This window comes from Cherax quadricarinatus, chromosome 45 (genome assembly GCF_038502225.1).
Source record: "Cherax quadricarinatus isolate ZL_2023a chromosome 45, ASM3850222v1, whole genome shotgun sequence".
In the NCBI taxonomy this organism is placed as follows: domain Eukaryota; kingdom Metazoa; phylum Arthropoda; class Malacostraca; order Decapoda; family Parastacidae; genus Cherax; species Cherax quadricarinatus.
This window is the reverse complement of record NC_091336.1, coordinates 14,562,059-14,580,917: the sequence shown is the minus strand read 5'-3', so window position 1 is coordinate 14,580,917 and position 18,859 is coordinate 14,562,059. Positions and strand designations below refer to the sequence as shown.

The following is an 18,859-nucleotide window of genomic DNA, read 5'->3' as shown; positions in this document are numbered from 1 at the left end:
AGTGTAGCAGGCATGCACGGAGTGTAGCAGGCATGCAGGGAGTGTAGCAGGCATGCAGGGAGTGTAGCAGGCATGCAGGGAGTGTAGCAGGCATGCACGGAGTGTAGCAGGCATGCAGGGAGTATAGCAGGCATGCAGGGAGTGTAGCAGGCATGCAGGGAGTGTAGCAGGCATGCAGGGAGTATAGCAGGCATGCAGGGAGTGTAGCAGGCATGCAGGGAGTGTAGCAGGCATGCAGGGAGTATAGCAGGCATGCAGGGAGTGTAGCAGGCATGCAGGGAGTGTAGCAGGCATGCAGGGAGTGTAGCAGGCATGCACGGAGTGTAGCAGGCATGCAGGGAGTATAGCAGGCATGCAGGGAGTGTAGCAGGCATGCACGGAGTGTAGCAGGCATGCAGGGAGTGTAGCAGGCATGCACGGAGTGTAGCAGGCATGCAGGGAGTGTAGCAGGCATGCAGGGAGTGTAGCAGGCATGCAGGGAGTGTAGCAGGCATGCAGGGAGTGTAGCAGGCATGCAGGGAGTGTAGCAGGCATGCAGGGAGTGTAGCAGGCATGCACGGAGTGTAGCAGGCATGCAGGGAGTGTAGCAGGCATGCAGGGAGTGTAGCAGGCATGCAGGGAGTGTAGCAGGCATGCAGGGAGTGTAGCAGGCATGCAGGGAGTGTAGCAGGCATGCAGGGAGTGTAGCTATGAGTTTTTTCTTGAATTTTATCGTGTTTCTTTGCTTCTTTTCACATGGCTGGCACTAGAAACTTTCTTTGAGCCCAGTGCAGCATATTTAGCAGTTACAAGCTCTAATGGAATAATACAAAATATATCGCATATACACGTGGAATTGTCCTCACTGGCTTTGTAAACAATGGTACACTGGCTGTACATGGAGTGATGGATTGGCCGGGCTCGCTCAGGTCGCGTGGACACATTTGGGATGAAAGCCCTTAACTAAGTTATTTGGTGTTAGCTGAGCCAATATTTTGACCCCAGAGCGAGCTGTTATCCAGTTTTGAAGCTAACCAATGAAGCCTTTCCCCGAGGGTCCACTGGATATCTTCCATTTTATTGATGATCACAAGAAATGGCTAAATCAGATATTTCAACAACCCAATAAAGTGATCAGAAATTAGTAATTTGGTCAGTTTCACTCAGATTTCAAAACAGGGTCCAGAATAAACAATGCAGCATTCTTGGCACTAAAATAACATTTCCTCTGTTTATTAGTTATGTTCTCAGGCCTTGCATATACAGTAGGGCCCCATAAAGCAGAAATCGTCGTAATGTGGAACGCCCTTTTTTTCCACTTATAAATGCTGTTTAACAAGTTGACACTAACATATATTAACTTAACAATAGAACTAGGCATTAAAAAACAATAAATAAATAAAAAAAACATAGTACACTCATTACTTACCTTAAAATATTTGTAGTTTTAACCCTTAACCCTTTGACTGTCGCAACCCCCAATCCTGAGGTGTCTCCTGGTGTCGCAAAATTTAAAAAAAAAATTATTTTTTTCTTATGAAATGATAGAGAACCTTTTCCCGATTGTAATGACACCAAAAAAACGAAATTTGATGGAAAACTGACGGAATTATGCTCTCATGAAGTTAGTGACCTCGGCGCTGTTTACAAATCGGCGATTTCGCCCACTTTGAGCCTTATTTTCGGCTAATTCCATTGTTTCAGTCGCCCAACCTCATAGCTATTTCTTTAGAACTCCATTTTTTCTATCGATTGAGTACAAGAAACTGCCCATTTACTGATTTCAACTACCTAATAATGTGGTCAGAAATTTGCAATTTGGCCAATTTCACGAAAACTAAAAAATATGACAATTTCAAAATAAGGTCCAGAATGAACAATGCAGACATTCCTGGCTCTAAAATAACATTTTCTTTGCTCATCAGTCATGTCTCCAGGCCCCTCTGATATTACTCTTGCTTTCTATTTTGAATTTTTATTCAAACAAAAAATAGAAGACTTACTATTGTGCAGACTACTGCAATAATTGTATAAATAGCATCAACCCATTCATGACTGCATATTAGAATGGCTAGTTGGACATTTATTGGACAATGGCATCATTTGTTTACTTTTGAACATTGGCAAAAATCAAACATTTCCCCTACTTTGAGCTCCATTTCTAGGTTCTTTTTATAGTAAAATCAATCAAAATCACCTTTATTTCTATAATATGTTTTTCATTCTATCAAATGAGACCAAGAAAACGAGAATACAACCATAAATACTATACGAAAATAGACCACAAAGTCTGCATTTTAATTAAAAAAAACAGTCGGAGTTTTTTTTTTCTCATTATGCACTGCGTGCTCCAGGATTTTTTTATATGGTGCAGACTGACCACACAGACCCATTCTCTCACATGTGGGCCTACCAGCTTTCTCCTGTTTGATTTGAAGCCGCTAGAATTTATGAGTATATATGTATACGTCAACCACGGTACCTCGTAAGACGTATATATACGGCCGCGACAGTCAAAGGGTTAAACTGTCCAAACGTAGATCTACGTTCACATGCATAACGCTCCGAACATAGATCTATATATATATTTTTTTTTTACATTTGAAAGCATTTAAAAAAAGTAGATCTGCATTCGGAGTGCTACAAACGTGAACATAGATCTACGTTTGGACAGTTTAGGGTTAATGTAGGATGAGTATGAGTAGTATTTCTTCTTCTTTCAACGTACCAGCCGTATCCCACTGAGGTGGGGTGGCCCAAAAGAAAAAACTGAAGTTTCTCCTTTTAAATTTAGTAATATATACAGGAGAAGGGGTTACTAGCCCCTTGCTCCCGGCATTTTAGTCGCCTCTTACGACATGCATGGGTTACAGAGGAAGAATTCTGTTCCACTTCCCCATGGAGATAAGAGGAAATAAACAAGAACAAGAATTAGAAAGAAAATAGAAGAAAACCCAGAGGGGTGTGTATATATATGCTTGTACATGTATGTGTAGTGTGACCTAAGTGTAAGTAGAAGTAGCAAGACTTACCTGTAATCTTGCATATTTATGAGACAGACAAAAGACACCAGCAATCCTACCATCATGTAAAACAATTACAGGCTTTCGTTTTACACTCACTTGGCAGGACGGTAGTACCTCCCTGGGCGGTTGCTGTCTACCAACCTACTACCTAGTAGTATTTATTGTAAGAAATCAGGTGTGGTAGGTATGGTAGCCAGGCCAGGCCACCCCACCCACACGTAATATACTACGTATGACATTTAAAATGTCCCTGAGCGGTAAATTGCATATACAGTTCACTCAATACTTACTTACCTTAAACCTTTCAGGGTTTCGGACGTACTAGTACGGCTTACGCACCAGGGTTTTTGACGTACAAGTACGCCTAAATTCTAGCACCCTCAAATCTAGTGAGAGAAAGCTGATAGGCCTACATATGAAAGAATGGGTCTATGTGGTCAGTGTGTGCAGTATAAAAAAAATCCTGCAGCATACAGTGCGTAATGAGGAAAAAAAAAACTTTGACCGTGTTTTTTGGATTAAAACAGCGACTTTGCACTTTATTTTTGTATGGTATTTATTGTTGTATTCTAGTTATCCTGGTCTCATTTTATAGAACGGAAGACATTACAGAAATTGAGATGATTTTGACTGGTTTTACAATGAAAAGTACCTTGAAATTGAGCTCAAAGTAGCAGAAATGTTCGATATTTACCAAAGTTTAAAAGTAAATAAATCATGCTAAGCGTCCAATACACGTCAACTGGTGAGTCTAATATTCTTTCACAAGTGTGCCGATATTGTTTATACCATTTCTACACTAATGCAGTAGTCTGCATAACAGTAAATCTTCTATTTTTTTTTTGTGAGAATAAAAATTCAAAGTGGAAAGCAAAAGAATGTAAGAGGGGCGTGGGGACGTGACTAATGAACAGAGGAAATGTTGTTTTAATGCCTGTTTATTCTGGACCCTATTTGGAAATTGGCATCTTTTGAAATTTGTGTGAAATTGGCAAAATTGCTAAATTCTGACCACTGTATTGGATAGTTGAAATCCGTAAATGGGTGGTTTCTTGTACTCATTCGGTAGAAAAAATGGAGCTCTAGCGAAATAGTTATGATTTTTGTCGACTAGTACACTGGAATTGGCCGAAAATAGGGCTCAAAGTGGGCAAAATCACCGATGCGTTAACATCATCGAGACTGCTAACTTCGCGAGAGCATAATTCCATAAGTTTTCCATCAAACTTCATACTTTTGGTGTCATTATGATCAGGAAAAGATTCTCTATCTTTTCATAAGAAAAAATAATTTTTTTTTTTTTTTTTTAAATTTGGGTGTCCCTGAGAACAAGTCTGGGAGAGGGCCTGGGGACCCTGAAAGGTTTAATGTGTTTGTAGTCTTAATGTAGGGTGAGAGGCGAGTAAATGAGATAAAACGAATAAACAAGAGAGAGAATGAAAAAATGAGGGAGGACAGAGACGTGGAGTATGTAAACTAACAGACGAACACGTCTGGTTTTGGTTCATACACTTTTGTATTATACCATAATGCAAACACTTTACATTGTGTACAAGTTGTCTCAATGTTGGTACAGTAGAATAAATAAAAAACAACACTCATTCTTATGTAACACCATTTTTAGAAGAAGTGACTCTGAGTGAAGACATATGAAAGGAATTTTCTATAGTTACCCCCAGTAATATTATTGTGTACACATTTTCTTTGGTGACGAACTATAGAAAATGTTATTCTTTCTGACACTCCGACGAGATGACTGGAAAAAATCTCATTTATGTTAATTTATTCTACTGTGGGGTGTATTTATCACATGTATATGTTACATAGCATGTTTACTATATAATTTTGAAAAAAAAAAATCTTAAATGGATTAATGAAAATGTGTATACTATAAACATAATATACAACATTAATGTGCCTCAGAGTGATTATTATTGAGTATTATTATTATTAATGCGGCGTCCTCGAGACATAAGACACTCTTAGTGATTTAAATGTGTACCTGCATGCCAGCACAGTGTGTAAGTTTACTTAGGTACAGGCACACATAAGTATAATTATCAGAGTATAGTATATAAAATATGAAATAACTTTAAAACACTTGAAATTTTGGAAAGTTTCCAGACATAATGGAGAGATGCAGTGGTTACGGAGAATGTAAACCAACCGGTTGGGGAGTGGTGACCGAATTAGAAAGTTGGGTGGGGAGCCATTTAGCTAGTTTTGGCCATAATTTGAAATGTCCGTATTAGCGAAGTGCCGTAAGGCAAAACGCCATAAAGCGGGGCCCTACTGTAAATTCCATTTTGATTTTTTATTCACACAAAAAATTGAAGATTTACTTGTATTCAGTATTGTAATAATTGTATAAATAATATCAGTGCATTTGTGAATGAATTTTAGACCCACCAATTGGACGTATATTGGACAAGTGATATGATTTGTTTACTCTTGAATATTGGCAAAAATCTAACATTTCCGCTAGTTTCAGTTCAATTTCAAGCTATTTTCAATCCTGAAACCAATCAAGATCATCTCTATTTATGCAAAATATCTTCCATTCTATCAAATGAGACCAAGAATACAACCATATAAACCATACGAAAATACACTGCAAAGTCGCTGTTTGAAACCAAAAATACTTTCATAGTTTTCTTTATCTCATTATGCACTGTGTGCTGCAGGATTTTTTTTTTTATATGGTGCCCTCTTACCACATAGACCCATTCTCTCATATCTAGGCCCAAATTTACTGGTCACAGCTTGTACGAGTGAGCTGAGCTCATGGCGTAACACTGTGGCATGAACAGTGACCTCCAACCTGTAGTACTATGGCATGGCCAATGAAAGGGTTTATTGTAGGATAGAAATTCGGCTTTCCGTTTGGTGCTTCACTACACTGGATCTACCAGAAAGGTGCTATGTACTGTACCAGAGCAGGTGGTGTGGCTGACAATCCCTTTTCATTCATTTACTAAATATGACATTATCAGCTTCAGTTTCAATGATCATACCAAACTTTTTTATAATTTAATTTTTTCTTTTTTTAAGACTTTGTTAGAAGTAAAGATGGAACCTGAAGAATATCCTGAAGATGGGGTGGATCTGGATGATGAAAATGACCAGCCTCCCCCTCCCCCACCAGAGGTCAGTTTCATGGAACAGCAGCCAGAAGCTCTCAGAAATATGGGTGGCGCAACATCCTCTGTGAATTTGCCTTCAGTCTTCCTGTCTCAACACACTTCTAGTGAGAAGACGTGTCACAATGTCATCCCACGGAGGAACTCTCATGAGAAAACATCTTCGGCAGTTAACCTTCAACCAGAATTTCCACAAGACCCATCTTGTAAGGACAATATTTGGGTTTTTCTTCATTATAAGCTATGGAAATTAAAAGGAACTTTTGTTAAATTTACACAAGGATCTGTATATTTTTTCATACATTATCAGTGATGAATGATGAAAGTGTTGAATGATGGTGAAAGTGTTTCGTTTTTGGATCATGCTGCCTCAGTGGGAGATGACTGATGTGTTAAAGGTATATTCACAGATATTTTTTTGTGTAGAAAGAGGTTTGGTAATAAGTACTACATATTTTTTGAAAAAGAGGATAAATAAGTATACAAGGTATGATATAGCATGTAATGAAAGTAGTTTGTTAGATTATGTATTGGTGGATAAAAGGTTGATGGGTAGGCTTCAGGATGTACATGTTTATGGAGAGGCAATGGATATATTGGATCATTATTTAGTTGTAGCTACAGTTTGAGTAAGAGGTAGATGGGACAAAAGGAAAATGGCAACAGCAAGTAAGAGATAGGTGAAAGTGTATAAACTAAGGGAGGAGGAAGTTAGGGTGAGATATAAGCAACTGTTGGCAGAAAGATAGACTAATGCAAGTATGAGTAGTGGGGGATTGAAGAGGGTTGGGATAGTTTTAAAAATGCATTATTAGAATGTAGGGCAGAAGTTTGTGGCTATAGGAGGGTGGGTGCAAAAGGAAAAAGGAGTAATTGTTGGAATGAAGTAAAGGGTGTGATAAAAGAGAAAAAGGTAGCTTATGAGAGATTTTTACAAATCAGAAGTGTTGTAAGAAGAGCAGAGTATATGGAGAGTAAAAAAAAGGTGAAGAGAGTGGTGAGAGAGTGCAAAAGGAGAGCAGATGAAAGAGTGCGAGAGGTACTGTCAAGAAATTTTGCTGAAAATAAGAAAAAATTTTGGAGTGAGATAAACAAGTTAAGAAAGCCTAGGGAACGAATGGATTTGTCAGTTAAAAACAGAGTAAGGGAGTTAGTAGATGGGGAGCTGGAGGTGTTGAGTAGATGGCAGGAATATTTTGAGGAACTTTTAAATGTTCATGAAGAAAGGAAGGCGGTAATTTCATGCACTTGTCAGGGAGGTATAACATCTTCTAGGAGTGAAGAAGAGCAGGATGTGAGTGTGGGGGAGGTGCGTGAGGTATTAAGTAGAATGAAAGGGAGTAAAGCAGCTAGAACTGATGGGATCATGATAGAAGTGTTAAAAGCAGAGGGAGGATATTGTGTTTGAGTGGTTGATATTTTTGTTTAATAAATGTATGAAAGAAGGAGAGGTACAGGAACTATACATGGAGAGAGCATGTATAGTTCCTTTGTATAAAGGGAATGGGGACAAAAGAGATTGTAAAAATTATAGGGGAATAAGTTTACTGAGTATACCAAGTAAAGTGTACTATAGGGTTATTATATTTTTTATTGACACATCGGCCGATTCCCATCAAGGCAGGGTGGCTCGAAAAAGAAAAACTTTCATCATCATTCACTCCATCACTGTCTTGCCAGAGGGGTGCTTTACACTAGTTTAAAACTGCAACATTAACACCCCTCCTTCAGAGTGTAGACACTGTGCTTCCCATCTCCAGGACTCAAGTCTGGCCTGCTGGTTTCCCTGAATCCCTTCATAAATGTTACTTTGCTCACACCCCAACAGCACATCAAGTATTAATAACCATTTGTCTCCATTCACTCCTATCAAATATGCTCACACACGCTTGCTGGAAGTCCAAGCCCCTCGCACACAAAACCTCCTTTATCCCCTCCCTCCAACCTTTCCTAGGCCGACCCCTACCCTGCCTTCCTTCCACTACAGACTGATACACTCTTGAAGTCATTCTGTTCCGCTCCATTCTCTCTACATGTTTGAACTGCCTCAACAACCCTTCCTCAGCCCTCTGGACAATAGTTTTGGCAATCCCGCACCTCCTTCTAACTTCCAAACTACGAATTCTCTGCATTATATTCACACCACACATTGCCCTCAGACATGACATCTCCAGTGCCTCCAGCCTTCTCCTCGCTGCAACATTCATCACCCATGCTTCACACCCATACAGGAGCGTTGGTGAAACTATACTCTCATACATTCCCCTCTTTGCTTCCAAAGACAAAGTTCTTTGTCTCCACAGACTCCTAAGTGCACCGCTCACCCTTTTCCCCTCATTAATTCTATGATTCACCTCATCTTTCATAGACCCATCCGCTGACACGTCCACTCCCAAATATCTGAATACATTCACCTCCTCCATACTCTCTCCCTCCAATCTGATATCCAATCTTTCATCACCTAATCTTTTTGTTATCCTCATAACCTTACTCTTTCCTGTATTCACTTTCAATTTTCTTCTTTTACACGCCCTGCCAAATTCATCCACCAACCTCTGCAACTTCTCTTCAGAATCACCCAAGAGCACAGTGTCATCAGCAAAGAGCAACTGTGACAACTCCCACTTTGTGTGATTCTTTATCTTTTAACTCCACGCCTCTTGCCAAGACCCTCACATTTACTTCTCTTACAACCCCATCTATAAATATATTGAACAACCACGGTGACATCACACATCCTTGTCTAAGGCCTACTTTTACTGGGAAATAATCTCCCTCTTTCCTACACACTCTAACTTGAGCCTCACTATCCTCGTAAAAACTCTTCACTGCTTTCGGTAACCTACCTCCTATACCATACAACTGCAACATCTGCCACATTGCCCCCCTATCCACCCTGTCATACGCCTTTTCCAAATCCATAAATGCCACAAAAACCTCTTTAGCCTTATCTAAATACTGTTCACTTATGTGTTTCACTGTAAACACCTGGTCCACACACCCCCTACCTTTCCTAAAGCCTCCTTGTTCACCTGCTATCCTATTCTCCGTCAAAATCTTAATTAATTCTTTCAATAACAACTCTACCATACACTTTACCAGGTATACTCAACAGACTTTTTTTTTTTTTTTTTCAACAAGTCGGCCGTCTCCCACCGAGGCAGGGTGACCCAAAAAAGAAAGAAAATCCACAAAAAGAAAATACTTTCATCATCATTCAACACTTTCACCACACTCACACATTATCACTGCTTTTGCAGAGGCGCTCAGAATACAACAGTTTAGAAGCATATACATATAAAGATACACAACATATCCCTCCAAACTGCAAACATCCCAAACCCCTTCTTTAAAGTGCAGGCATTGTACTTCCCATTTCCAGGACTCAAGTCCGACTATATGAAAATAACCGGTTTCCCTGAATCCCTTCACTAAATATTACCCTGCTCACACTCCAACAGATCGCCAGGTCTCAAGTATCATTCGTCTCCATTCACTCCTATCTAACACGCTCATGCACGCTTGCTGGAAGTCCAAGCCCCTCGCCCACAAAACCTCCTTTACCCCCTCTTTCCAACCCTTTCGAGGACGACCCCTACCCCTCTTTCCTTCCCCTATAGATTTATATGCTTTCCATGTCATTCTACTTTGATCCATTCTCTCTAAATGACCAAACCACCTCAACAACCCCTCTTCTGCCCTCTGACTAATGCTTTTATTAACTTCACACCTTCTCCTAATTTCCACACTCCGAATTTTCTGCATAATATTTACACCACACATTGCCCTTAGACAGGACATCTCCACTGCCTCCAACCGTCTCCTCGCTGCTGCATTTACCACCCAAGCTTCACATCCATATAAGAGTGTTGGTACTACTATACTTTCATACATTCCCTTCTTTGCCTCCATAGATAACGTTTTTTGACTCCACATATACCTCAACGCACCACTCACCTTTTTTCCCTCATCAATTCTATGATTAACCTCATCCTTCATAAATCCATCCGCCGACACGTCAACTCCCAAGTATCTGAAAACATTCACTTCTTCCATACTCCTCCTTCCCAATTTGATATCCAATTTTTCTTTATCTAAATCATTTGATACCCTCATCACCTTATTATGTTCACTTTCAACTTTCTACCTTTACACACATTCTCAAACTCATCCACTAACCTTTGCAATGTTTCTTTAGAATCTCCCATAAGCACAGTATCATCAGCAAAAAGTAACTGTGTCAATTCCCATTTTGAATTTGATTCCCCATAATTTAATCCTACCCCTCTCCCAAACACCCTAGCATTTACTTCTTTTACAACCCCATCTATAAATATATTAAACAACCATGGTGACATTACACATCCCTGTCTAAGACCTACTTTTACCGGGAAGTATTCTCCCTCTCTTCTACACACCCTAACCTGAGCCTCACTATCCACATAAAAGCTCTTTACAGCATTTAATAACTTACCACCTATTCCATATACTTGCAACATCTGCCACATTGCTCTTCTATCCACTCTATCATATGCCTTTTCTAAATCCATAAATGCAATAAAAACTTCCCTACCTTTATCTAAATACTGTTCACATATATGCTTCAATGCAAACACTTGATCTACACATCCCCTACCCACTCTGAAGCCTCCTTGCTCATCCGCAATCCTACATTCTGTCTTACCTCTAATTCTTTCAGTTATAACCCTACTGTATACTTTTCCTGGTATACTCAGTAAACTTATTCCTCTATAATTTTTACAATCTCTTTTGTCCCCCTTCCCTTTATATAAAGGGACTATACATGCTCTCCGCCAATCCCTATTCTCCGTCTTACTCTTAATTCTTTCAGTAACAACTCTACCATACACTTTACCAGGTATACTTAACAGGCAAGGAGGGAAGAGTATATGGAGAAAAAGAGAGAAGTTAAGAGAGTGGTGAAGCAATGTAAAAAGAGAGCAAATGAGAGAGTGGGTGAGATGTTATCAACAAATTTTGTTGAAAATAAGAAAAAGTTTTGGAGTGAGATTAACAAGTTAAGAAAGCCTAGAGAACAAATGGATTTGTCAGTTAAAAATAGGAGAGGAGAGTTATTAAATGGAGAGTTAGAGGTATTGGGAAGATGAAAGGAATATTTTGAGGAATTGTTAAATGTTGATGAAGATAGGGAAGCTGTGATTTCGTGTATAGGGCAAGGAGGAATAACATCTTGTAGGAGTGAGGAAGAGCCAGTTGTGAGTGTGGGGGAAGTTCGTGAGGCAGTAGGCAAAATGAAAGGGGGTAAGGCAGCCGGGATTGATGGGATAAAGATAGAAATGTTAAAAGCAGGTGGGGATATAGTTTTGGAGTGGTTGGTGCAATTATTTAATAAATGTATGGAAGAGGGTAAGGTACCTAGGGATTGGCAGAGAGCATGCATAGTTCCTTTGTATAAAGGCAAAGGGGATAAAAGAGAGTGCAAAAATTATAGGGGGATAAGTCTGTTGAGTGTACCTGGTAAAGTGTATGGTAGAGTTATAATTGAAAGAATTAAGAGTAAGACGGAGAATAGGATAGCAGATGAACAAGGAGGCTTTAGGAAAGGTAGGGGGTGTGTGGACCAGGTGTTTACAGTGAAACATATAAGTGAACAGTATTTAGATAAGGCTAAAGAGGTCTTTGTGGCATTTATGGATTTGGAAAAGGCATATGACAGGGTGGATAGGGGGGCAATGTGGCAGATGTTGCAAGTGTATGGTGTAGGAGGTAGGTTACTGAAAGCAGTGAAGAGTTTTTACGAGGATAGTGAGGCTCAAGTTAGAGTATGTAGGAAAGAAGGAAATTTTTTCCCAGTAAAGGTAGGCCTTAGACAAGGATGTGTGATGTCACCGTGGTTGTTTAATATATTTATAGATGGGGTTGTAAGAGAAGTAAATGCGAGGGTCTTGGCAAGAGGCGTGGAGTTAAAAGACAAAGAATCACACACAAAGTGGGAGTTGTCACAGCTGCTCTTTGCTGATGACACTGTGCTCTTGGGAGATTCTGAAGAGAAGTTGCAGAGATTGGTGGATGAATTTGGTAGGGTGTGCAAAAGAAGAAAATTAAAGGTGAATACAGGAAAGAGTAAGGTTATGAGGATAACAAAAAGATTAGGTGATGAAAGATTGAATATCAGATTGGAGGGAGAGAGTATGGAGGAGGTGAATGTATTCAGATATTTGGGAGTGGACGTGTCAGCGGATGGGTCTATGAAAGATGAGGTGAATCATAGAATTGATGAGGGAAAAAGAGTGAGTGGTGCACTTAGGAGTCTGTGGAGACAAAGAACTTTGTCCTTGGAGGCAAAGAGGGGAATGTATGAGAGTATAGTTTTACCAACGCTCTTATATGGGTGTGAAGCGTGGGTGATGAATGTTGCAGCGAGGAGAAGGCTGGAGGCAGTGGAGATGTCATGTCTGAGGGCAATGTGTGGTGTGAATATAATGCAGAGAATTCGTAGTTTGGAAGTTAGGAGGAGGTGCGGGATTACCAAAACTGTTGTCCAGAGGGCTGAGGAAGGGTTGTTGAGGTGGTTCGGACATGTAGAGAGAATGGAGCGAAACAGAATGACTTCAAGAGTGTATCAGTCTGTAGTGGAAGGAAGGCGGGGTAGGGGTCGGCCTAGGAAGGGTTGGAGGGAGGGGGTAAAGGAGGTTTTGTGTGCGAGGGGCTTGGACTTCCAGCAGGCATGCGTGAGCGTGTTTGATAGGAGTGAATGGAGACAAATGGTTTTTAATACTTGACGTGCTGTTGGAGTGTGAGCAAAGTAACATTTATGAAGGGATTCAGGGAAACCGGCAGGCCGGACTTGAGTCCTGGAGATGGGAAGTACAGTGCCTGCACTCTGAAGGAGGGGTGTTAATGTTGCAGTTTAAAAACTGTAGTGTAAAGCACCCTTCTGGCAAGACAGTGATGGAGTGAATGATGGTGAAAGTTTTTCTTTTTCGGGCCACCCTGCCTTGGTGGGAATCGGCCGGTGTGATAATAAAAAAAAAAATATAAAATAAACTTAACAGACTTATCCCCCTATAATTTTTGCACTCTCTTTTGTCCCCTTTGCCTTTATACAAAGGAACTATGCATGCTCTCTGCCAATCCCTAGGTACCTTACCCTCTTCCATACATTTATTAAATAATAGCACCAGCCCCTCCAAAATTATATCCCCACCTGCTTTTAACATTTCTATCTTTATCCCATCAATCCCAGCTGCCTTACTCCCTTTCATTCTACCTACTGCCTCATGAACTTTCCCCACACTCACAACTGGCTCTTCCTCACTCCTACAAGATGTTATTCCTCCTTGCCCTATACATGAAATCACAGCTTCCATATCTTCATCAACATTCAACAGTTCCTCAAAATATTCCCTCCATCTTCCCAATACCTCTAACTCTCCATTTAATAACTCTCCTCTCCTATTTTTAACTGACAAATCCATTTGTTCTCTCTCCATTTGTTAATCTCACTCCAAAACTTTTTCTTATTTTTAACAAAATTTGTTGATAACATCCCACCCACTCTCCCAAGCCGGTGTGATAATAAAAAAAAAAATATAAAATAAACTTAACAGACTTATCCCCCTATAATTTTTGCACTCTCTTTTGTCCCCTTTGCCTTTATACAAAGGAACTATGCATGCTCTCTGCCAATCCCTAGGTACCTTACCCTCTTCCATACATTTATTAAATAATAGCACCAGCCCCTCCAAAATTATATCCCCACCTGCTTTTAACATTTCTATCTTTATCCCATCAATCCCAGCTGCCTTACTCCCTTTCATTCTACCTACTGCCTCATGAACTTTCCCCACACTCACAACTGGCTCTTCCTCACTCCTACAAGATGTTATTCCTCCTTGCCCTATACATGAAATCACAGCTTCCATATCTTCATCAACATTCAACAGTTCCTCAAAATATTCCCTCCATCTTCCCAATACCTCTAACTCTCCATTTAATAACTCTCCTCTCCTATTTTTAACTGACAAATCCATTTGTTCTCTCTCCATTTGTTAATCTCACTCCAAAACTTTTTCTTATTTTTAACAAAATTTGTTGATAACATCCCACCCACTCTCCCATTTGCTCTCTTTTTACATTGCTTCACCACTCTCTTAACCTCTCTCTTTTTCTCCATATACTCCCAAATATCTGAAAATATTCACTTCTCCCATGTGATATCCAATTTTTATCCAAATCATTTGATACCCTCATCACCTTACTTTTATCTATGTTCATTTTCAACTTTCTCCCTTTACATTCCCTCCCAAACTCATCTACTAACCTTTGCAACTTTTCTTTAGATTCATCCATAAGCACAGTATTATCAGTAAAAAGTAACTGTGTCAACTCCCATTTTGTATTTGATTCCCCATAATTTAATCCCACCCCTGTCCCCAACACCCTAGCATTTACTTCTTTTACAACCCTGTCTATAAATATATTAACCAACCATGGTGGCATTACATATCCCTGTCTAAGACCTACTTTTACTGGGAAGTAGTCACCCTCTTTCCTACATACCCTAACCTGAGCCTCACTATCCTCATAAAAACTCTTTACAACATTTAGTAATTTACAACCTATTCCATACACTTTCAACATCTGCCACATTGCTCCCCTATCCACTCTATCATATATCTTTTCTAAATCCATAAATGCAATGAAAACTTCCCTACCTTTATCTAAATAATGTTCACATATATGCTTCAATGCAATGGAGACAAAAAACGTTATCTATGGAGGCAAAGAAGGGAATGTATGAAAGTACAGTGGTACCAACACTCTTATATGGGTGTGAAGCTTGGGTTGTAAATGTTGCAGCAAGGAGGTGGCTGGAGGCAGTGGAGATGTCCTGTCTAAAGGCAATGTGTGGTGTAAATATTATGCAGAGAATTTGAGGGTGTGGAAATGAGGAGGAGGTGTGGAGTTACTAAAAATATTCAGAGGGCTGAAGAGGGATTGTTGAGGTGGTTTGGTCATTTAGAGAGAGTGGATCAAAGTACAGTAGGGCCCCACTTATACGGTGGGTTAGGTTCCAGGCTATCACCGGAAAGCAGACATCGCCAGAAAGCAGAATGCCATTTTTTCCATTTACAGTGGACCCCCGCTTAACGATCACCTCCTAGTGCGACCAATTATGTAAGTGCGTTTGTACATGTATGTTTGGGGATCTGAAATGGACTAATCTACTTCACAATGTTCCTTATGGGAACAAATTCAGTCAGTACTGGCACCTGAACATACTTCTGGAATGAAAAAATATCGTTAACCGGGGGTCCACTGTATAAATGAATGTGAATGCCAGACAACAAGTCTACACTAAATTATATTAAGTTAATAATAGAACTAGGCATTAAAAAGCACAAAAAGTAAAATACATACACAGTACATTCATTATTTATCTTAAAGTATTTATAATCTTAATGCAGGGCGAGAGGTGAGTAGTACTTATTTGTAGGAAGTCAGGTGTAGTTAGCCCTGGCTTCCCGTCTCATACTTAATATATGATATTTAACCCGTAAACAGTCCAAACAGATCTACATTCACATGCATAGTGCTCCAAAAGTAGATCTACTTTTTTTTTTACATATTTTCAAATATAACAAAAAAAAAGCAGATCAAAGTTTTTTTACACGTTTTCAAATGTACAAAAAAAAAAAATCTACTTTTTTTACATACTTTCAAATGTTGAAAAAACATATTGTTGAAAATAAGAAAAAGTTTTGGAGTGAGATTAACAAGTTAAGAAAGCCTAGAGAACAAATGGATTTGTCAGTTAAAAATAGGAGAGGAGAGTTATTAAATGGAGAGTTAGAGGTATTGGGAAGATGGAAGGAATATTTTGAGGAATTGTTAAATATTGATGAAGATAGGGAAGCTGTGATTTCGTGTATAGGGCAAGGAGGAATAACATCTTGTAGGAGTGAGGAAGAGCCAGTTGTGAGTGTGGGGGAAGTTCGTGAGGCAGTAGGTAAAATGAAAGGGGGTAAGGCAGCCGGGATTGATGGGATAAAGATAGAAATGTTAAAAGCAGGTGGGGATATAGTTTTGGAGTGGTTGGTGCAATTATTTAATAAATGTATGGAAGAGGGTAAGGTACCTAGGGATTGGCAGAGAGCATGCATAGTTCCTTTGTATAAAGGCAAAGGGGATAAAAGAGAGTGCAAAAATTATAGGGGGATAAGTCTGTTGAGTGTACCTGGTAAAGTGTATGGTAGAGTTATAATTGAAAGAATTAAGAGTAAGACGGAGAATAGGATAGCAGATGAACAAGGAGGCTTTAGGAAAGGTAGGGGGTGTGTGGACCAGGTGTTTACAGTGAAACATATAAGTGAACAGTATTTAGATAAGGCTAAAGAGGTCTTTGTGGCATTTATGGATTTGGAAAAGGCGTATGACAGGGTGGATAGGGGGGCAATGTGGCAGATGTTGCAAGTGTATGGTGTAGGAGGTAGGTTACTGAAAGCAGTGAAGAGTTTTTACGAGGATAGTGAGGCTCAAGTTAGAGTATGTAGGAAAGAGGGAAATTTTTTCCCAGTAAAAGTAGGCCTTAGACAAGGATGTGTGATGTCACCGTGGTTGTTTAATATATTTATAGATGGGGTTGTAAGAGAAGTAAATGCGAGGGTTTTGGCAAGAGGCGTGGAGTTAAAAGATAAAGAATCACACACAAAGTGGGAGTTGTCACAGCTGCTCTTTGCTGATGACACTGTGCTCTTGGGAGATTCTGAAGAGAAGTTGCAGAGATTGGTGGATGAATTTGGTAGGGTGTGCAAAAGAAGAAAATTAAAGGTGAATACAGGAAAGAGTAAGGTTATGAGGATAACAAAAAGATTAGGTGATGAAAGATTGAATATCAGATTGGAGGGAGAGAGTATGGAGGAGGTGAACGTATTCAGATATTTGGGAGTGGACGTGTCAGCGGATGGGTCTATGAAAGATGAGGTGAATCATAGAATTGATGAGGGAAAAAGAGTGAGTGGTGCACTTAGGAGTCTGTGGAAACAAAGAACTTTGTCCTTGGAGGCAAAGAGGGGAATGTATGAGAGTATAGTTTTACCAACGCTCTTATATGGGTGTGAAGCGTGGGTGATGAATGTTGCAGCGAGGAGAAGGCTGGAGGCAGTGGAGATGTCATGTCTGAGGGCAATGTGTGGTGTGAATATAATGCAGAGAATTCGTAGTTTGGAAGTTAGGAGGAGGTGCGGGATTACCAAAACTGTTGTCCAGAGGGCTGAGGAAGGGTTGTTGAGGTGGTTCGGACATGTAGAGAGAATGGAGCGAAACAGAATGACTTCAAGAGTGTATCAGTCTGTAGTGGAAGGAAGGCGGGGTAGGGGTCGGCCTAGGAAGGGTTGGAGGGAGGGGGTAAAGGAGGTTTTGTGTGCGAGGGGCTTGGACTTCCAGCAGGCATGCGTGAGCGTGTTTGATAGGAGTGAATGGAGACAAATGGTTTTTAATACTTGACGTGCTGTTGGAGTGTGAGCAAAGTAACATTTATGAAGGGATTCAGGGAAACCGGCAGGCCGGACTTGAGTCCTGGAGATGGGAAGTACAGTGCCTGCACTCTGAAGGAGGGGTGTTAATGTTGCAGTTTAAAAACTGTAGTGTAAAGCACCCTTCTGGCAAGACAGTGATGGAGTGAATGATGGTGAAAGTTTTTCTTTTTCGGGCCACCCTGCCTTGGTGGGAATCGGCCGGTGTGATAATAATAAAAAAAAATCCGTTCCTGGAAGTGGGACTATTATCGAAATGGACGATTTTCGAATCAATTTTCCCCATAAGAAATAATGTAAATCCAATTAATTCGTTCCAGACACCCAGAAGTATCAACAACAATTTTTTTTTTTTACCTAAAAGATAGATTTACATGCGCAAAAGAATGAACATTCAACATGACAGTTACCTTTATTGAAGGCTGTTGTTGATGAATGGAAGACAGGGAGGAGGAGAGAGGGAAGAGAGGTTATTTGGAAGGGGAATCCCCTTCATAAGGACTCTAGGGCACTAATAAAATGTATAAATGAACATTGGTAATAGGGGTAGTTGATGAGTGGAACGGTCTGCTCTTATGAGTTATCTTATGTTCTTATGAGTGAGAGGGGTTGGATTTGAGTGGGACTTGCATATCAGAGCTTATTTCTTGGGTAGCATTGAAAATTGGGTTGGGCAAACGTTTTGTTAGTGGGATGAATTGTAAAGGACCTGCCTAGTATGGGCCAACAGGCCTCCTGCAGTGCTCCTCCTTTCCTATGTTCTGCCTAGTAGGGTGATCGAAGCTAAAACATTGGGTAGTTTCAAATTTAGGTTGGATAAATACACGAGATAGAGGGGTTGGATTTGAGTCGGACTTGCACCTGAGCTTATTGTTTGGGTAGCATTTGTTCTGTTAGTGGGTTGGATTTGTGAAGGACCGGCCTAGTATGGGCCAACAGGCCTACTGCAGTGTTCCTCCTTTCCAGTGTTCTAAAAGCTATGGCTTGGGTAGTTTCAAATTTAGGTTGGATAAATACACGAGTGAAAGAAGTTGGATTTGAGTCAGACTTGCACCTGAGTTTATTGCTTGGGTAGCATTTGTTCTGTTAGTGGGTTGGATTTGTGAAAGACCGGCCTAGTATGGGCCAGCAGGCCTGTTCCAGTGTTCCTACTTTCTTAGCTCTGTGTCGACGTGTACTTAGCTCTGTGAAGACG

The 18,859-nt window shown here is 40.2% G+C and overlaps 1 protein-coding gene across 3 annotated transcripts in view; it reads left to right on the top strand.

The window, feature by feature from the left end:
* LOC128694826 (protein bric-a-brac 1-like) overlaps nt 1-18,859 on the top strand; it is a 110,350-nt gene that overhangs the window by 65,301 nt on the left and 26,190 nt on the right. For all 3 annotated transcript variants that reach the window (XM_070094320.1, XM_070094321.1, XM_070094322.1), the window contains exon 6: nt 6,057-6,351. In XM_070094320.1, the coding sequence (XP_069950421.1) occupies nt 6,057-6,351 (295 nt within the window). The remainder of the gene's footprint in view (nt 1-6,056; nt 6,352-18,859) is intronic.